General features: G+C 41.1%; 2 protein-coding genes across 2 annotated transcripts in view; both read left to right on the top strand.

The window, feature by feature from the left end:
- Positions 1–1,375, top strand: part of LOC118416859 (cell surface hyaluronidase-like) — a 6,787-nt gene extending 5,412 nt beyond the window's left edge. Inside the window, exon 7 of the mRNA XM_035822134.1 lies at positions 1,220–1,375. Coding sequence (XP_035678027.1) covers positions 1,220–1,338 — 119 coding nt within the window. The 3' untranslated portion in view covers positions 1,339–1,375. The remainder of the gene's footprint in view (positions 1–1,219) is intronic.
- A 1,261-nt stretch (positions 1,376–2,636) lies between these two features.
- LOC118416840 (cell surface hyaluronidase-like) lies at positions 2,637–18,591 on the top strand. Its single transcript, XM_035822109.1, has 24 exons — positions 2,637–2,776; positions 4,536–4,673; positions 5,120–5,397; positions 5,978–6,258; positions 6,611–6,681; positions 7,164–7,256; positions 7,432–7,623; positions 8,432–8,601; positions 9,091–9,300; positions 9,708–9,910; positions 10,094–10,163; positions 10,616–10,744; positions 11,079–11,164; positions 11,665–11,832; positions 12,264–12,416; positions 12,891–13,071; positions 13,351–13,569; positions 14,239–14,453; positions 15,150–15,329; positions 16,137–16,359; positions 16,634–16,732; positions 17,289–17,449; positions 17,942–18,051; positions 18,448–18,591. Exons 1-24 carry the CDS (start codon positions 2,710–2,712, stop codon positions 18,564–18,566), a joined length of 3,816 nt encoding a protein of 1,271 aa, XP_035678002.1. The 5' UTR covers positions 2,637–2,709; the 3' UTR covers positions 18,567–18,591.
- The last annotated feature ends 2,450 nt before the right edge of the window (positions 18,592–21,041 follow it).

The following is a 21,041-nucleotide window of genomic DNA, read 5'->3' on the forward strand; positions in this document are numbered from 1 at the left end:
TTAATTTAGGAACTGCAGGGGCGTTTTTGTCAAGACATTCCAAAGAGGATAACTGCAGAAAGGATTGACGGATTGGCATCATATTAGGCATGTGGGTACCTTAGGCAAAGATGTTCATAATGATATACATGTTATGCAAATGAGGACTTAATTTGCATAATTAATGAGGAAATTGTATAATTCCATTGTTTTCAATAACTGGACTTCAATAAATGTAACACATGTTAATTATGATAGGTGGAATATAAGCAGATACTAAATATGGTAATGATTAGATTTTGGGCCCCCTAGCGGCTCCCCTTGGTACTGCAGCGCAACTTCCGGTTTTGCTATCTTGGTGTTCTGAACATGCTATGGTCACGATTTTTGAGTATTAGATAGCTCTTGTGCTCAGGAAGAAGTGACATAAGTTTGGGCCCCCTAGCGTCTAGTTTTGGGATAGCAGGGGCATTTTTGTCAAAAACTTCTGACGAGGATAACTCAAGAAGGGAACAACGGATTTTCATGATTTTTGGTATGTAGGTACCTTGGGCAATGTTGTACAAGATGAAATACTAATTATGCAAAATAGGAGCAAATTTGCATAATTAATGACAACATTCAATCATAGCAGTTTTTTCTATGTATCTCTTGTCTTGGACGTTATATGGTCTTGAAATTTGGGTGGTAGATAGCTTTCAGTGTCATAACAAAGTGGAGCAAGTTTCAGTCCCCTAACATTTAATTTAGGAACTGCAGGGGCATTTTTGTCAAGACATTCCAAAGAGGATAACTGCAGAAAGGATTAACGGATTGTCATCATATTAGGCATGCGGGTACCTTAGGCAAAGATGTTCATAATGATATACATGTTATGCAAATGAGGACTTAATTTGCATAATTAATGAGGAAATTGTATAATTCCATTGTTTTCAATAACTGGACTTCTGATAAATGTAACACATGTTAATTATGATAGGTGGAATATAAGCAGATACTAAATATGGTAATGAGGAACTTATTTGCATAATTTATGTAAAAATTGCGAAACCACTTTATGATTAATAATGGGAATTTTATAATTGCGACATGTGTACGATTGTCAATGATGAACAACACCATGCATAAATTATGTTAATGTCTTAGTCATTTGCGTGAAATTTACAAAAGCTCTAAATTTTCATGGAGGTATGAGGTCGCCGAACTCTAGTTTAACATTGTTATTCCACCTCCACTATAGACACTTTTGCTATGGTTGGCTTCAAAGGCACCTACTGGCCTACCTGGATCCAGCAAGTCAACCTGCCGTCCGGTCAGGGTCCGGCACAGATCTACACCAAGATCCCTCTCATGGGCTGAGGCTCCAAGATCCCGCTCGGGCTATAAAGAAGAAGCAGTTCCCTCAAACTCACACAATAAAGAGTTTCGTAAAGATGGCGCTTCAGGTATTCATTTTTTATGTTGAAGTATTTCTACTAACTTTTCTTTTTGTGAATCATCCAGAAGTATAGATAAAACACGACATAGCTAATGCAAGTTATAGTCTTAAACATAGTGGTTTTCCGCGTCATACAAGGATATGAGTGACGTTCTATCTGATTGAAACTTTGCCGATAAGTGGGTACCTGTTGTGAATTTGTAGCTGGAAATATGTGAAGTTAAGTCTATCAACAATGACATGCAAACATACGAACGCTTGTTACTTAATCTCTATTCCTACAATGGTCTCTCTCAGACATAAAACTTTGTCTGAGAGACATAAAACTTTATTTAAAAACTTTAGACATAAAACTTTATCAAAAAGTGGATTCCTGTATCATCATAATGTAAATATATAAACAACTTATGAAATGAGAACTCTTCACGTCTTTAAGCACACTTGGTTTGCTAACCACCCGTAGGCTTAAAATCCCCACGTGCGAAATGCATATCAACACAATGACAGACTTCTTTAGAAAATATGTCTGCATTTGGATTCTTTTCACGTTTATTCCTAACGAACTGCAATGACATGCCAACTAAATATATGCAAATGCGGAATATTTGCTAAGCGTACGGACGCTTTCCACTTTATCAGAAACACGCAAAACTTTATCAAAAGAATGCCTGCAATGGCAGGAAATATTTGACGTAAATCCGTAAGCAATGACATGTAAACATACTGACTCCGCTGGCCGTACGGACACAGTGGAAGCAATTCATATCAATGCAAAACATAAAAAGTGGTGCATGGGTGTCCCAAGTGCAGTGAGATGCCACCCTTATACAGAAATAAGGTGCACAACTCAATTTTGGAGACACTATTTTATATTATGAATCTATTCATCAATATCCAAATTTAAATCAATGTGATCATTTACTTATTAATAATAACAAACTGTGTGAATTGTGATCATAGCTGTATGGGTCAAATTTCCTCTAACCATCAAAGCGAATACATTTTTTTTTGTATATTTCAACTAGAAAGAGATGGGTATCGGTAAAACGGCAGGTTTTGAACCCAGGATCCCTCGCGTCCTCGTGCCTGGGCAGTTACAACCCATACACATGTGTGTAAACTACCCAGGTATGCGGGCTTCCGGAAACTGCCTTATCAGCCAAACCGCTTCCTATTGGAAATCAAATATATGCAGAAGGCCGTTCTTGTGGAGATATAAGTCACGAAAGGCTTAGGTGAACATTTGCTTCAAGTGCCTCGTTGGAATAAACGAGTGACACACTTGACTTGAGATGTCGCCGTGCGCTTTTGCAGTCGTGCTCTTCGGCCTTCTGCCTGCAGTTCTGTCGCAGAACGCAGGTAAGCTATTCTTGAACAGTTCTAATTGGATTTTTGTTTGTTAAAGGAACCTTAGACGTCTGTTCGGGCTCTTTTGTGTATTGAATATTCAATATCATTATCTTTTGGATAGTACTATTCTGTTCGTTTATGTTCTGTATGTTGCTATTCCGTTTGGTGATATTCTTTATTGTGCTACTATAGATATGTAGGTTGGTATTCTGTTCTATACGCGGATATTCTGTACAGAGATGTTCTGTATAGTAGCATTTATCCCAGAAACTATTCTAGTGCAGACTTTGAATTCCTAAACTCCAAAAAAAGCTGTATTTTCCTATAATTTTCAATTAAATGAAGCAACAAGCTACACACTAATTCACATTATACGATTAAAGTAACCACTAGCCCCAAAACATCTCTAAGTACCACTAACTAAATCAAGTAATCTCACCATATGGCTGAATACAATATGCATGACAACTCCTAACAACAATTTAATGATGAATTAAAAGTTGAATGATGAAACAAAAGTTCTCTAATGAACAATTGACCTTCTTACTTTGCTTATCGCCCTCCCCCCATTTATGCCGAATTGAAAAAAAAAGTATTCACGATAAATGAACTGACTAAACGCATAGGGAATGCTTGGGTTTAGTGAGCGACATATTGTTTAGAGAACCCATTAAAGGGAAAGTCATCAAAAAGTGGATTGACCATTTATCGATATGTAATCTATTGAAAAATAACACTTCCTTCTGCAGTTAAAAGTAGAGGAAACCTTTAAATGAAAGGCAGGCTATGAGGCAATGTTCACAAGTTCTATATAAGACATTTACCTTTGACAAATTTGGTCATAAAAGCCTGCATAAAAAAATCTAAAAACATGTCGGATATTTTTTAGTGCGAATCGTATATATTTCTGTAAAATCAATTAACAATTTTTGCATTTTCCATAGTAACATTTTTAAGTAACATGTGTATAAAGAGTGTATAAAGGTCATGTATTGCTCTGAGCAGTTATACCGAAATGTTAAACAAATATTACGTGGGGAACCAACCAGCTGTATTTCTATAAAATATATCAAATGACGTTATATCCCCTTTACACTACGATGGCGACCTAATTTGGGCAGATTTTTATTTTAGCTGTACAGAAAAAAAAGGAATATTTTCTTTAAAAACACACAAAGCGGGCCGAGGAAGACAATTAAACTTGTCTTTTCAGTCACACTTCTACATTTGTCCGATATACCCATTTTGAGATCTAAAGTTACATCCGTTGAGGTCGCAGAGAGAGCCCAGCTTTATCGCCCTTCAGTGGAAAAGGGGCTTTTTGTATGGCTTACTCTCCAAGCAGTTATTAGCCGGCTTATGACTTTTTATGGGTTCTTGTCCTTTTAATTTGTCTTGCCACTTCGTATATAAAACCATGATATACTCTACAAAGCTGACAAAATAGAAAGGCCGACAAAATAAACGCGGAAAGTCATTAACAAGCCGCCTCCTCATTTCTATAGACTAACTAGTGAGGTTAGGCCCTGATTTATACTTGATTTGAACATGGAAAATGTATGCATTTGTTATTGTAAAATACTGTAAAATAGATTAAATCCCTAAAACTCCTAGGAGAGCAAATTGAAAACTATAAGAACTGTGGCTAAAAATTAAATAAACAGCTCTTCAATGAGAAAAGGCAAAATCATTATACAAACGAGCAGCAAATAGAGATATCAGAAAAATGTACATATGTAATTTGAATTGACGTCACTTGTATTACCAGGGTGCCCGGATGTTGACTCTAGCTTGACCCCGTGGAACCCGGGGCATGACCGCAACGCGCAGGTGGTTGTGGGTAGAGGTCAACACTACTTGCTTCAGTCGTCTGCAACGTTTTACTCACTGGAAATCAAAGACGGGGGTAAGTAGTGTTCTGGACCATATTCTTTGAAACATTGAAACTGTGGTAAACATCACGAAAAGCACTTCGATAATCAGTAAATAAAAGTGGTATACCATTATGGATGTATACGAACTTTTTTTGACGAAGTACATATGAAGTACGCATATGCAGCGTCAGGAATTGTTGGTAAGTTGTCAAAGGTGAAAACGAAGGCGCATCACTTGTAAGCAGATATCGTCTGGACCATTGTCTTCAATATCCTAAAAAGTGTGCAGACGTGCTTTCAATAAATATTGTTTTTGTCCCAAGGGGCTTCACCTTTGACATATTACCCATAATTTTTGTCGCCCTAGATGCGTACTTGGAAGAATGACTGGTTATGCTACACTTCCTTAATAGTGCAAAGAATGAAATGTTAAGAAGTGATAACGGCTACGTCCCATGCTTTCTCATTTTTTCTACAGGAAGACTTGTATTTTCTGACTGGGGATCGACAAGTGATGCAGAAATAGTCCTGAGGTCACGTGAGATCATCGTGGCAAGCGATGGCGAGTTCCACATCGGCAGTGAGACCTGCCCGTACCAGGGGAAGGCCACGGTGTCCCTGTACGGCCGCAAGGACGACCAGAAGAATAGCAAACAGTTCCTGGTCATGGCAGGTGGGACACTGGAGATCCACGGGCAACACAAGCTGGCGTGGACACAGCTCACACAGACAGTTCCGGCAGGGGGCCTTCCTAAGGTGGGTTCTAGAACTTAAACTTGTACGGCACCACGTTTAAGCAATGATAGATAGACACAGTCAGTGAATGTCTTCTTGTTTCTTTGTCCGATAGTCTGTCACCTTCTCCAGATATTCAGATAAGATTCTCTTACAGATATCGAACGTACAGAATTACATGTATACATCTACATGTATACATTAGGTAGTTAATAGTTATTTTACTATGCGGGGGTTCTCAATATTGTTTACGATAATAGTATACTGCAACAATCCCTGATGTCACGGTGGCATGGTAGTGAGTCAAGTCAAGGATCAGGACAGAGGCATGATGTTGCGGAGATGATAACTTTATTCAGGACAATCTGGACACGTCCTACCCTGTCGGTGTCTCTAGCTGGAATCCCCCTCCCTTACCATGTGTAACTTACCCCCGACCCCTACATCTGGTCCTACTTAGTCCGGTGACATTCCCCACACCAGGGGTTAACAGTGACTTAACACGCTGTCACCTCGTGACACCCTCGTGACACCTCACCCCTCATTTTTTTAAAACAATTTTCCCGAAGGTAAAAACATTTCCACATTTCCTGTACAATAGGGTACCTACGCTTGGGATTCGGACACTATGGGAGGGGGCCGCGGAATGCACGTGCACGTCATCGATGAGATATCGGGGGCCGTATTGGACTGGCAAACTTTCGACACGTACGTCAGCGATCAGAACAGCCGGCGTCTGGAAACCTTCATTGACGAAATACCGTCGGGGAAAATCGTCGCACTGATAACCCAGGATGAAGGCTCCCGAAAACTGGAAGCATCAGCCCGACAGAAGATCAGGGAAGCCTTTGGAAGCATCGAAGTGGGCTCGTTGGGGCACAGGTATATCAACGATGACATAGAAATATCTAATAAATAGGTTTCTGATAGCTGAATACGATCTATGAATGAAATGAGTGGGATTGTTAATCTGTCATGATAACGCTTGTAAGAGGCAGGTATTAGTATACGTATTGACATTTTTGCTCACATATATAGCTTGTGCTGCCGATAAAGTCGTTTTTACTTTGACCCACCATTTTGCAGCGTGGTTATGGAACAGAAAAAACGACTTCTTTGACAAACTTTAGCATACGTTTGACAATATCAATACGGAACTCATACGGGCTTGATATGATATGCTCACAAGTGGGACCCTCTGACATATGTAAACACCTAATATATGTACCTTTAGGCAGCCCTGGGTGATGGTGGGTGTGAAGGGAGACCCCAGTGCTGTAGTTGAGCAAAGAATCCCATATGTCGGTGAGTACTGAATTTCTTGTATCCTGTTCGGTATGGTCACTGTCTTGATAATAAGTAGTTGGATCATTTCTACATGACAACAGACATAATGGTTTCATGGCGTACTCAAGCATACATCATCTGAGTAATATTCAATATTGTACTAACTGTGCTTATAATGATGAAAAATCCTATTTAGTTATTTATAGAAAGTAAATTTCCCTCTAAATAGACATATACATTGCATTGACACAACCATATCCCTCCTGCCCGTTTACAAACCGACTACTGTGTTGATATACCCATGGATTTTGAACATTACCAACAAGCGAGAAGCTTAAACTATGTGCTAGGCTATATGTGTACATTTTATCCTTGTTGTTACCTGTACACACTAGATAGGTCGGAATTGGAAAAATATGTGCATTTACAGTGTTCATTCATTCATTCATTCATTCATTCATTCATTCATTCATTCATTCATTCATTCATTCATCTTCAAGACGAACAGAGCACCGGCACCGCTGCCATCACAGCTACCTTTGATGCCTTCTTCGGCTCCTTCCAAGTCACTGGCACAAGTGCATGGCAGGGAGGTAAGAGCAATTCTGACTGTTTATTTAGGAAAAATCTATAGACCGACGATGAGCGATGCAATCTGTCTAGAATACAGCATAAAATGTTTTTAGAAACTTTGTATTCGCTTCTGAACAAGTTCATTGTTCCTTCTTAATCTTAAATGATTTACGAAGATTGAATTATCCACTCTAGGTCGATCCAAGTTCACCTTTGCCATGGAAGGTGCAGGTGGTGAGTACGTCATCAACCTGAAGGATGACGTCACTTCCTGGCAGCCTGGGGACCACATCGTGCTGGCCAGCACTGACTACAATATGGAGCAGGCAGAGGAGTTCCAGCTGCTACCATGTCAGGAGTGCTCCAGCCATCAGGTCAAAATCAGCGGTAAGAGGCTCCATCGGACACTATCCACAGTATCTCGAGTTCTATGTATTCAATCCACTTGGGCCATGTTGATTTGGTTATATGGATGAAATTCGCGCATCAATGTTCCAAAGAAAAAAAAAAAGAAGAGTTTTCAACCACGCTGACAAATGTCGAAAAACGGCTACTAATGTCATAGAATGCCAAAAGTAATTTCAAAAGTCAAAGAAGAAATGTGAAGGAACAAAAATGAAGAATATTACTTGGCATACCATACCCGGTGTGTTGACGTATTTGTTAAGACTTCCTGACCACTTAAATTCCCTAATGACGGCATTTTTTTGCCATTTTTTTCACATGAATCAGTATGGGAGTTCCCAGACGATGTTATCCATGCAATCAAATCAACATTTTCTTTCAAAATGCGGATACACACTCCTCAAATCGCTCTTAAAAGGGCTGATAACTACATAATAAAAACTCTTGCTTTATTTCCTCTGACTTTTTGTAACCGTCCTGACTTTTTTCAGGAGAATAATGATTGGTTCACACAAACAATGCAGCTATAGAATTTCCTGAGTAACGATTAGGTCACATACGTAAAGTACCTAATACATACATACAGCGATTGTTTTATGCGATGTTTACGGTGCCAAAGCGTAGCAGTAAGCAGCGCCACACATAGCTACAGTTCAATGACAACCAGTCAGTAAGCTTGCAGACGGTCACCGAAACGTAGGTAAAAATAACGCAAATGTGAATGAAGAGTCTCACTATTCGGTGACGTACAGACCTGATTGAACTATTCACGGAAGACTAATTTTGACAGGGCAAATCAAGTACACCCATTTCGGTGAGATCTCCGATGACGTAGATCTGAGGGGTGAGGTTGGTCTGTTGACCAGGAACATCAAGTTCCAGGGGGAGGTAGAGGACAGCTGTTACGGGGACAACTTCTGTCAGTACTTTGACTACGACACGTATGGCGGGCATGTGAAGGTACTTTTGGACTCAGTATATGGTGATCAACATATCTTAATATTTCGATAACATTATCTATTTGTTCAGACTCAAATTACGTACTATTTAAAGAATTCAGTCTTTGGTAGAACACGCCCCTTTATAAATGGAGTCATCTTGATGTAAAATATGTTAAAATGATTGTGTAGTTTGACAACTTACCAAACTAAGTATAAAGCAATGCTAGCACAAATGCCCTAAAGTTTGTATTCTAACCTCCCTTGACACAATATCTGAGGCATGAAGACATTGCCATGAACATCTGAGTCCTTTAAAAAACCCCATACAAAGATGGGCAATTCCAAATGCGAAAACATACGATTCAAAACTCTCAACATCTCCAAACTTCAAGGGGTAACGCCCAATGTTTGTGATTTCCGAGTGTCGATAGACCGCCTTCCATATTCAAGAACGCGTATTTAAAAAAAAGGCTAATACACCCTCACAACTCTTGTTTCTTACCACCAGATTTTACCAGGTTTCAAGAATGTCCACTTGTCTGGTATCGAGTTCACCCGCATGGGCCAGCAAGTGCAAGGCAGCTACCCTGTCCACTTCCACATGGCCGGAGATGTGGACGAGGTCGGAGGCTACAGCCGCCCAACGTACGTCCGAGAGCTGTCCATTCACCACTGCTTCTCTCGCTGTGTGACCATCCATGGGACTCACGGGCTGCTGGTCAGTCTTCCCTTTATTCCGGCGCTTACGAAACGTTTTTGTGGCAATAACGTCAGTGGATATATCTTTGATGGGGCATCACGGTTACGGTTGCACCATTCTTTCGGAAGGGACTTAAGATGGGGGTTCCGCGTATGAGAAGATGAATCGAGCAAGATAAAAAGGAAAGGCAACGAAATGAGTTCTGCTACAGAGACAAGGAAACTTGCTTGCCAATGTGCCAATAGGTACTGCAAGGTGATCACAGCAATATGTCCTTGACAATCCTGTGCCGAGAACAGCAAAAATGCAAAACCATAGAATTTGAAAGATAAGGCTCTACAGTCATAACGTATTGACGTTTGCCCCTGACTAATGTTGACATCTTCACGAGAGTTGAAGACAAATGTACTCTGGTACGTTTGCAGGTCCAAGACACAGTTGGGTACGACACACTTGGCCACTGCTTTTTCCTCGAGGACGGAGTGGAGCAGCGTAACGTTCTGGACCACAACCTGGGCCTGGTGACGCGGGCAGGCACGCTCCTTCCCACCGACAGGGACGACAACATGTGCCGGACCATGAGGGACGCGGTCTACGGGGACTACGCTCCAGTTGTAGGCGACTGTCGGTGAGGGGATCGTTCAAGCTCATTACATACTGCTGCTGAAAAGTCCTTTCTTTATCACTATTTGAATGGCACAGATTGACAAATGTTAAGCATGATTTTGTTTGCATTGCTGAAGCTTAAATATTTTTAGCATGTAACTTTATTTTTTTTCCAACTCACACTTGACTCTTGTTGTACACAAAGGGCAATATCGACTTTCTGGATTACCCACCCGAACAACATCCTCACCAACAATGCGGCAGCCGGATCTCTGGTATGCACGTCTTCTTAGCTCTCTTAGGATGTCAGAGTGACAAGTAAAATTTGTTATCAACTTTATCCATGTCAGTAGTCATCTGGTTCAAGGCTGAACAACAATGTCGAACACGAATAACCTTCCAATGTTTCTACTGCCGAACTTCAGTTTTTGTCACGGAAAAAAAATTCTTCCGTTTCGGTGACTTCTCATGTCCGTACAAAACAAGTTTCGTTGAAAAGACCGAAATTCAAGACAGGTTCAACAGCCTAGTAAGTTTCGTAACACATCCATAGAGTCACTTGGGCACTCTGTACAAAGTGGACAATATCTAATTAGAATCCAACAAGAGGAATAAAAGAAACCATCTACATACAAACCTCAACAATCCAAATTTGAGCCCCAATATTTGCCATGTAAAACTTACATTTGACCCGAAACTTATAGATAATGTCTCTGTATATGTACAGCATACAGGGATATGGTACATCTTCCACAGTGAGCCGACCGGCCCTTCAGCGGGCGCCCTCCCGAGGGGTCAGGCACAAAAGTCCCCCTTAGGACGGTTCTACAACAATAGAGCGCACTCCAACGGAATAGTGAGTATTGTTTAGGATTTTCAAGAGCCTTTGGGTCCACATAGACGTTTTCAATCATTACATCATATATTCACGTTTAGGACTGCATTCTTGAAAGTAGCTGACAACTGTTTAGACTATTTGTATTGGTTCTAATGAACAATTCATTCCTGTATATGTGCCAAAACTTTATGTACACAATGTAGCGACAGCTTGCTGCATTGGAATTCAACATCGACCCGAATTCGAAGTCTTTGGCAAATGAATGTTAAGTACATGTTTGTAAATAAAGCACTTTTTATTGGCTTATCCTTTGGTTGTGGTATTGAATGGCCTCATGTTTGTGTTTGCTCAGGATGGTTTTATGATCGACGATGGAGTGAAGACCACTCAGCCGTCGGCAAATGCACCAGAAGAGTACCTGTCCAAAACCGGATCACGGTATTTTTTGGGCTAAATTCTAAACATTTCTGTTTAAGTCTTGTTACATCTTTCTAATGTTTTCTTCCCTTTACATCATATTTGATCCATTTGGTAATACATTGTAAAGCTTGATTTTATTTTACAATTTCAACTCTATATGCTTGCTTACTCTATATTCGTACTCTATATTCGTATATAAAATAAAGCGCTTACCAACAAGCTTACCAAGTTGAAATGACCCAAAGCCTAAGTCACATCCAAACCAGAAGTGTGACGTCAGCAAAGGGTCAAAGGTGCATGAAAGTCGGTATCGGCCCCCGTCTCGGTTGAGGGAAGGTTGGTGGGCTCTGATATAAATGGCTCACTTCCCCGAGAAAGTAATCCTCTTCGGAATCCAGTATCTTCACCTTGTCCAAATCAAAGTGTTCTGGCGATTCTATATGAATTTGTTACTAAACTGGGGCTAAACAACTATTTTATGTTTACATATTTGCTTATCAACATCTTGTCACTTGCAGTTACAAGCCTCACCAGAACTCTGACCTCCGGCAACCACGAGTGCCGGCAATGATAGAGGGTCTCATCGCCTTCAAGAACCAAGATCAAGGAGCCTGGGTCCGTGGGGGAGACATCTGGTTCAACAAATGCGCCTTCGTGGATAATGGGAAAGGACTGACAATGGCCAGGTACCATATCCATCTGTAGTTTTCAATCAAAACAAAGCTTTTCAGTGTCATTGTTGTCGTAGAGTTTAAGGACGGATTGCCCTAGGACAGATTGGAATTTGCGCCCTTCCTAGGACCGATTTAAATCGAGGTTCTACTGGCACAGATTGTGATCATCATCTGTCCAAGGACAAACTAGGATCTGATTTGATTGTGATTTCTCCTAGACGTATTACAATCCAAGATTTTACTACATCAGATTGTGTTTGCGTTAACCTAGCTCTACTGACCCCAAATCTAACCCATTCTTTATTAGCAGAATCGCGGATTGTCCTTGGCCAGATCCCATTCGCACTAAAATCAAAATAGAAAACGTTGTTTTTCCATTATCATAGATTGTTCTACCATTGTGTAAATCTACAATTGAATTTGAATTGGATGTGTTTCTACAGCGAGGGCACGTTCCCCAACGACGTGGGGTCGAGCCAGCAGGTGTGGAACAGTATCTTTATCGGGGAGAGTGAGAACGTGGGCACTGCCAGCGGGTCCAGTGTCTGGGGAATGGGAGGGGTCAAACCGGTGGCGAGGAGCCTGCCTCACTCGACGTGAGTAATGGTTTGAAAGACAGCTGGAGAACTTCAATTGCAATTCTCTTTTATATAATTCAAACCGCTGCATACGACGAAAAACACATCATTTAATGTGTAAACATAACTCATCGTTGAAATTAGACCCGATTTCAGGAAAAGATGATCAATTGTGAATATTTCCGTAAAAATAGAGGTATTGCGTGTTAATTTGATTGTCTTGATGTGAACCAGTTGTTTGGAGTGACAGAATGCGAAAGTAACGTTGGTGTAACCGGGAGAATGACACGAGGGGGAGATTGGCTTTGCCCGGATCTAAAGTTTGTCCCGCCGCGATCAAGATCTGAAGGATAGCTCGGCCCGGGTCCAAAGTTTGTTCCACATAGATTGAACTAGCTAGAAATTCACAATGATGAATATAAGAAATTAATTTCGCAAAAACTAAATATCTCAAAGAGGTATGAGATCTCTTTCTTTCCTCTTGAATCGTAGTACCTATCCGATGCGAGGACTGGAAATATATGACGGTCCCGTTCTAGCCGAAAGCTGCACCTTCAAGAAGTTCGCCGCCGCCCCGGAGTACAACCGCTGGAGCAGCGCGATCGGATACCTCCTGGGCAACAACTGGCAAATGTCACCAACCAACAACGTCACAGGGGCAAAGTTTGAAAATGTGAGATGAGTTGAATGTGTTGATAGTCTTTTTGGAAAATATGTTGTCCTTGATCTCCCCACTCTTCCTTACCATACCCCTACCTTTTTTCTCTATCCCAAAAGAGAGGGACAGAGAGAAAAGGCTACCATATTAATGAAAACGGTAAGGTACAGCAAGTATGAAAAATGACAGCGAATGAAGACTACGAGTTTGCCATACATACTGTGGTGAAAGTCAAACATATCTACAACCTTTTTTCCGTGAAGACTCTAATTTCGGATACTCCTCTGTTCCCAGGTCCAGACCCGTGTGTTCCACGGCGGTAAGAACCTGCCCTGGTTTGGTACGTACGAGAAAGACGGTGATAAGTCACAGATTACGCATGACGTGGACGGCAGTGTCACCGGCTATCCTGACAGCTATGTAGTAGGACAGAACAACTATCTGGTCAGGAACCCGGGATGTTTAGAGAAGTCTGAGTGGCGAGCATACGTCTGCAGCGGCAAATATGGACAGGTTGGCATGCAATATACCTCGGTCATTGTACCACATAGTCCCTTGACTTTAAGGTCGTTGGTGGGACAACGCATACATGAAGATTGCACTAGGTAATAAAGCACAAAATGCCTATTTCCTTGTATGTTTAAAGACAAAGGTCACGCACTGTGCTGTGCAGTTGCTATCATTGCCAAACAGAGGATGTAGATGTCACAGTCCTTTTGTTCCCATTGACGATCTTAAGTTTGTCTTTACCTCATTTTGCTATCTATTCATAGTTCTCGATATACATGATGGTTTAGTTCAGCTTTGCAGTCACTACCGAAAAGTTTTGGACGTTACCTTTTCCTATTAGATTCTATGCAGTTGTTTGAGTAACTAACTGTTACATCTTTTCTTCGGGTTACTCGTGAAACGTCAGTGGTTTGAGGACTTGTTGGGAGGGTGTGGGTGGGAAGGGTATCCTGTTGTTTGGTTTGGAGGGAATGTTTGCAATTTTTTGTATTTCGGTATTGTTTTGGATCTGGGGAGCCAATGGCTTGCAGGCGTCAAGCTCTGAAAGGCAGGGGCGCTACAGCCTGTTCACCACCATGCAGCTGGGTGATGGTGTCCCATGACCTCGTGTATCTTATGTTCTTGATATCTGACCTTCATCATCAACATGAAGAATTTCTTTCCTACACACAGCTGTATATCCAAGCAAAGCAGCCTAACACCCTCGTCATGTCGATGGTCCGTGACGAGTATCCCGATCACCCACTTACAGTGAAGGGGCCTCTGAAGCAGGGTCCTAACGGTATGCAACAGTACCAACCTACGGTGATGCTGGAGAAGTCCTACACCATCCACTGGAACGGCCGGGCTCCCAACCTAGTGACCGTCTACCCTGTAAACTTCAACAGGTAGTGCAAGCAAATAAAAGAATATTGGGATTGAATCGCTTCTCTTTGGTTGTAGCAAGTTAAACTACAATACTGCATTAGCTTGAGAGTTCATCTGTGTTGGTGAAGTTTGATAATTTTGTTCAACGTAAACAAGTGTAGTTCACTCGCTCTTGCGTCAGCCTTCTTCATCCAATTACTATTTGTTTCTCAATTCACGTGTCCCTAAGGTCAAACACTCAGGATATTTAATCAGCATCACTCCTGAAGAAGGTCGACATAATAGTGACTGAAAATTCGAGTTGAGCTACATTTGTTTGAGTTGAACGAAAGTTCATCAATTTCAGCATTATGATAGTTTTCGTCCACAGACTTAATGTTTCGACCATCATCAGTGTGAATTCAAAATGTGTGTACTCTTCCATTGATGGGAAAGCTTACTTTGCACTTATAGGACAAGTTGTACAGATGAAGACAGCAGACATAGATTCGGCTTTCGAAATGTATTTGAACAAAAAATAAGGTTGTGTAACTGAACTAAGTTGCATCGATTTACTAACCTACCTTATGAGGCTATTCATGGATGTATTGTTTAAATTCTGAAGTATTCATGGCAGAAGTAAATTAAACTTCGTGATAGACCCTCGTGATAGTTTTTGTCCCAAAATGTAGTTGATATATTCTAGTATAAACCTTACTTATCCCATTATCACCCAGTGGAGACTGGCTCCGGTTGGGACTCTGCTACCCCCCAGGAACCCTGTTCCGTGTGACGTACCAGCTGGAGAGGCGGTATCCACGCGCCGTGCTGCATGACGAGGAGATGAACCCCGTGTCGAGCCTGGCTTCTGTCGAGGGTGGAGACGGCAAGGTGTTCTACTTTGAGGAAAGCACAGGGTATGCGAAACCCGAGTGAACGTATGAATTATACGTTGTATTTCGCATACAATTGCAATATTGCATATCTATCATTTAGCTGAAACATTGAAGTATTATTTTTTTAAAATTCATTTGCGTTTGCGGGGATTTCTCTTTCGCGGTAGCGGGAAAATGAAGTGTTCGCAGTGGTTTTGAGTTCGCGGTAGCGCTATAGACCGCCATCGTTGACGCGAACATAAAACCACCGCGATAATTTCTGCATGTGCAGTATTATCTCAACAATATCTACAGATCAATAAGTTCCCATATGTTTTTATTTGTAATACTGTAGCAGCACCCACGTTAATAGTTTTTAACAATTCTTACAGCTATATGTGTGAAGGTAAGATGTGGCATGTACTTAAATGTAATATAACGAGTTACTGCAACCCCGCGAACCTATATAGATGCAGATATTAGTACATTAAGTCCAAAGAGTAGACGAAGGCCAAAGAAAGATTATTGACAGTGACAATGAATTTTTTGCATATTCATACCCCATTGGGGCTAGATGCAGTCAGTTTGGTACATAGGCAGTAATAGGAAAGCTATATACATATACTACAGTTTACATGTTTCGTCTCGAGCTCTATTCTTAAAACATGCGTAGACGAGCTTACAGAGTTTTTCCAGTATATCGTAGTTAGATGATGACATAAGGTATTTGAACATATCTTCCTTCGTTAGGTGCGCATATTTTTTATCTATATGTGTAGCATTAGCGAATGCATTTCACAGATCTTTGTACAGTGAACACTCTAAACAAAGTCCTTTTCTCCATTTCAGCCTGTTATTCATGAAGATACACGCTAGCTACGATCGGGATGGCTACGACTACTGTTCACACATGGGCTGTGAGAAGATCATCATCTCAGCCACCATGACAAGTGACGCGGTCAGCGACTGTACGGCAGCAGCTTATCCCAAGTACAGCCTGACGCCGACAGAGACTGTCCCCATGCCGAGCTTCCTGAGCATGGTCAACGACTGTTCTGGATGTGGTGCTCCGGTGAGTTGGCACATTGCAAGAAATGGCGGCTGACGTTGTACAAATCACACCACAAATCACAAGACTAGTACAACACGTGAAAGATACATTCTGCATGGAAAATCATAGATTTTTTGACATAATTTAAAGTCAAATTCAATACGGCTGGTCCACTTATCTGAAATCGTTGTATCACTAAAACGTGAATCAAGTGGTGGGCAAATGCGGTGACCAGAAGTTAGCATCACTGACGTTGCTATTGATATGTGACTAATGGACTTGTATTTTTCTAAAGGAGTCGATCGTCTATGACGACAACCTGAAGTACCTCGAAGTGTCCATTCAGTCTGCAGGATGGGAGGAATTGCAGCTGGGTCACAGGTCCTTCGTAGAGGTGCGCTTGTATGCTTCTCTATCATATAGAATTATTTAACGCTCAATATGAGTAGAGGGTTTGAGAAGTAATACAAAATGCGACTTCAGACATGAACATTGCGTGAATCATGCTAGTTTTATGACAAACGGAGTTCTTGAACTAGTGTAACTGTAATATCCAACACAAAAATTGGACTCACCCAATTTTCGACTGAACAGCACCAGTCTTTGTCAAGGAATGAACAATCCACTGCTGTCGTGACGTCACGTTATGTAGATAGAACACATGACTCAGTGAGCAGTGAATCATAGGTTGCAGGTAGTTTATGGTGAGTCCAATTTTTGTGTTGAATATTACAGTTAAAATAGCTCAAGAATGACTTCTACCAAGACAGATGAACTTTCAAGTTAAGACAAACGGAGTTGTTTGACAAAAAATGAGTTGTTTGACGTATATGATGATTGTATAATTCAATGTGTTTTCCGACGCTCTTGAGTGGCGAGCGCATTATTAACTTAAAAATAATCCAGCTATAACCAACTTGATCAACGCTGTGCGTTGCTTTCAATCTTAGATAGGCGGAGTGAGGTACAATGGTCACCATCGTGGGTACCTCGTCATGAGTGTTGACGCACTGACTGGTGCCGTGGCGCACCGAATGACGTTCGACACCTACGGGCAACCTGAGTCTGATGCCGCAATGGCGAGCTTCATTCGAACCGTCATCCCACACAAGTAAGCGTGGACAAAAATGTATTTAGACAAAAGCTTTGTTATGATATGATGTTTGTATTGTGTACCAGGTACACCGCATCATGGCGTAACACACCAAATTTGTACTGAAGTGTACAATCCGCATATCCGGACCGATTTATCATGACCTCTATTCTTTTCGATAAGTGCGATGAGTTCCTTAACGTGTTCGAGGTGTCGCTGTCCTCTCAAACTGGACCTCCATTTAACACCATAAACGAAGGACGTCTAACTGAAGTTAGGTACTCATTTATATCCGAGTGAAGTGAGGGAATTTGTGACATCGGGATCTTGGAGGGACACAAACTCTAAACCTTCAGGTTTTCAATCAACAACACTGACCACGTGGCCACTGTGCCACCATGAATCAAATGAAGCACCTACAAAATGCCACATGAACTTTGAATAATTCACATGGTTGTGATTTGCAACTTTGAAATGTTCACTAACTGTAAACATACTGATTTTGTCTAGCTCCATCGTCCTTGTGTCGGTACGTGACGCAGCACACGTTCATGCCCAAGAGTGTCTGAACGCTTTGAAGGAGATCGGGGCACAGGAACCTGTCCAGACGGAATTCAGAGGTGGGGTCTCTATTTTCTACGGCCTAGTAGAGCCATGAGTGTTTTGGTATCGCTAACTAATGGTGCAGCCACACAACCGTGCATATCAAGTATGTGTGTATTGGCATTTGTTTCATACGCCGTCCTGCGCACAATACGCACCTTATTCGCATCTCAGGCTTGCGTAGAGTACTGTCAAGTATGCGTACCTAAAACGATTTACATGTAAAAAAAAAACGATTGAGATGCATATGATTATGAGGTGCCTATTAGGCGTATAACTTATATCACGCCACATCACAAGAAAATATATTCAAATTCTTTAAGTTTAAGAGGCTAGGCCTGCATACAAACTCCAGAGAAAATTAAAGAAAACTACCTACGCCTAATCCGATCTTATTCTATTGATTGTTACAGGCAATTTCGCCATGGTTGGTTTCAAGGGCACCGTGTGGCCAAGCTGGGTCCAGCAAGTCAACCTGCCGGCCGGTCAGGGTCCGGCACAGATCTACGCCAAGATCCCGCTCATGGGCTGAGTCATGGAACGATGGAAATTCATCAATAAAGAAATGATGGGTGTACATGTGTCTTGTAATCTTGACCGATTGACTGGTTCATTGTCGCAAAGATATTTCAATAGCTATTATATTGTAGGCAGTTATTGTATTCAGAAAACATATAACCATTGGTTTTTTTTTCAAAGCAACGAAATAAGGACAAGGCTGTATCGCCGTCTTTTATTTGTTGCATAGTCGCACTACAGAGATACCAACCTAGGTTAGAGTTACTTGATGTGTTCAAAAATTCGTCCTTTCCCAGAACTATCGTAGAGTGAGTGGAATTTGATATTACCAAGCATAGTAGGGGCATCTTCTCTGGATATTTTCAAAGAACGCTTGCAGATGGATGTGCTAAAGTTAGGTGTAACGGGTCGTACGGTGTAATATAACCAGCTGATGCCGCGCTGCGTGCCTGCGAAGGGCGATTATACCGGCTATATAAACTCGGCACAAAAAGTTTGGAATATTAACTTCGGTTGATCATTCTGCATTCTGCTCATTCTGCATCAATTGCAATATATTATATATCTATAGAAAGCTTGAATGATTTTCTTTCTTTTTTCACCTGACGTTTGGTATACAGAACATCCAAGTTTATTTTTAGCATATCTGAGTAGAGTATTTTATGATTGTAAATTCATGGAACGAGCACCAGGCCTACTTACGTACTGGTGGTCACAAAGATAAAGTGCCAAAATTACCCTACTAAAGTCAAAAACTCCATTCAGCTCATTTTTCTTCCGTCGGTCTTTACTTGTGAATGAAGGCAAGTTTGATAAACAGGACATGTCAATCAAAGCTACTGTTACTCTTTATTCGAGCAAACAGTTTGAACCAAAAGGTGATCAATCGAGTGCTAGCCATAAGCTGTGGGAAGGCTATTCCATCCTAAGACTGTGTTCCAGCATCCAATGGTCCTTGCTCTGTGTGGACTGGTGTTGTAATCTTGCAGAATGGCATTTGGTCCAATATTGAAGAGGTAGAATATTGCGACTGGATGGAGGATGGTGTCCTTCACTATATTGAAGTTGCCTGGAATGATGATGATACTTGTTTTTTCTATCAGGACGTCTTTCTGGAAAAAAATTCAAAAGGCGTGGCCAAATGTAATACTAGTTTAAGCAAACTCAACAACATGACATTCATGTCGAATAATAATAAGAAACTTTATCTGAACATGTCTTCTTCATTGAACGCTAAATCAATTGGCTAGTACAAGTTCAGGCGTCTTACCTGTAGCTGTAGCCAGTGGTGGACGAGAAGAGAACAGGCCAAGTAATACTATCGGAAGACTTAACGCTGACGTCCCGCACGACGTACACTATCAGCGTTCCCTACCTCTGAAGTACGATTATGTAAACCGACCTCCCATTGATCACAATTTATACATCTCTGTCACACCTAACCTACATATGCTGTGTTTGCTGATTATAGGAAGAGGGCGCGACCCGGTGGACAGGGTATGTAATTAGTGCTAATGTTTGCGATTCTGTCAAGGGAGGATGGAATTTTGATAAAGTTGTGCTGAGTAAGAAGCTATGGTATGTCCCTTTTATGGCGACGCCAAAGGGGTGGAGGGTTTGTTATACAGTACTATGATCAGTCTGGAAATATTCTAGAAAATGCATGAGCGCATATCACCATAATAATAGATAATTTTAGAATTCAGTAACTCAATAAGATGTTGATGGATCTGTTCTGTGTGATAATAGTATTTGGTGTGTGGGTAGGTGTCAGCATTTCAAACAAAGCGCGATCTTGAGATTGGTAGCGGCTTTCGATAGTACTGCAGCAGAACCCCATTTTTATATCTGGACATACTGTGATGTTTTTCTTAGGTGACATATAGGCTATTAGGCTGTACAAGCATGAAGTGACTTTTGTTGGCCTTTCGTGAAGAATGTAAAATTACTTTGGTGAAATATCGATATATATCCTGTGCCCCATACTTAGCGCGTACCTGTAATTATAATGTATTCTTGATACTTAAATTATACCCCGTATACTATTACATCAAATCCCTTCATGACACAAATTATCACAGTTGACAAGCTAGCAGTTGTTATAATTCAGATATTTCTGTAGACTGAGTACAATTTGTATTGTTGCAAAAGCTGTTTTTGCAGGCAATGTCACCCAAGCAAACATACGCATGCCCTACTTGTTGAATAGCCATTATTGTGTGTTCAAAGATAGTTAGAGGATGTTCATATTGGGTTTTGAGTGCAAAACATCATGGCGACAGGCGAAAGGTTATGTGAAGGACCCCAGCTGTGTGTAAAATGGCGTTATAAAAAGACATAACACGTAGTATTTCAAGGCCACAGCTAATTGGATGGTAAACAATTTCAAATCTTACTTTAGGTTGCTGCATGAGGCAATACTCTTAATTCACTCCACCCTGAGTGAAATTTCAAATATGGTCTAGCTGGCAAGATGGTCAATGGTTAA

This window comes from Branchiostoma floridae, chromosome 5 (assembly GCF_000003815.2).
Source record: "Branchiostoma floridae strain S238N-H82 chromosome 5, Bfl_VNyyK, whole genome shotgun sequence".
NCBI classification, from domain to species: Eukaryota; Metazoa; Chordata; class Leptocardii; order Amphioxiformes; family Branchiostomatidae; genus Branchiostoma; species Branchiostoma floridae.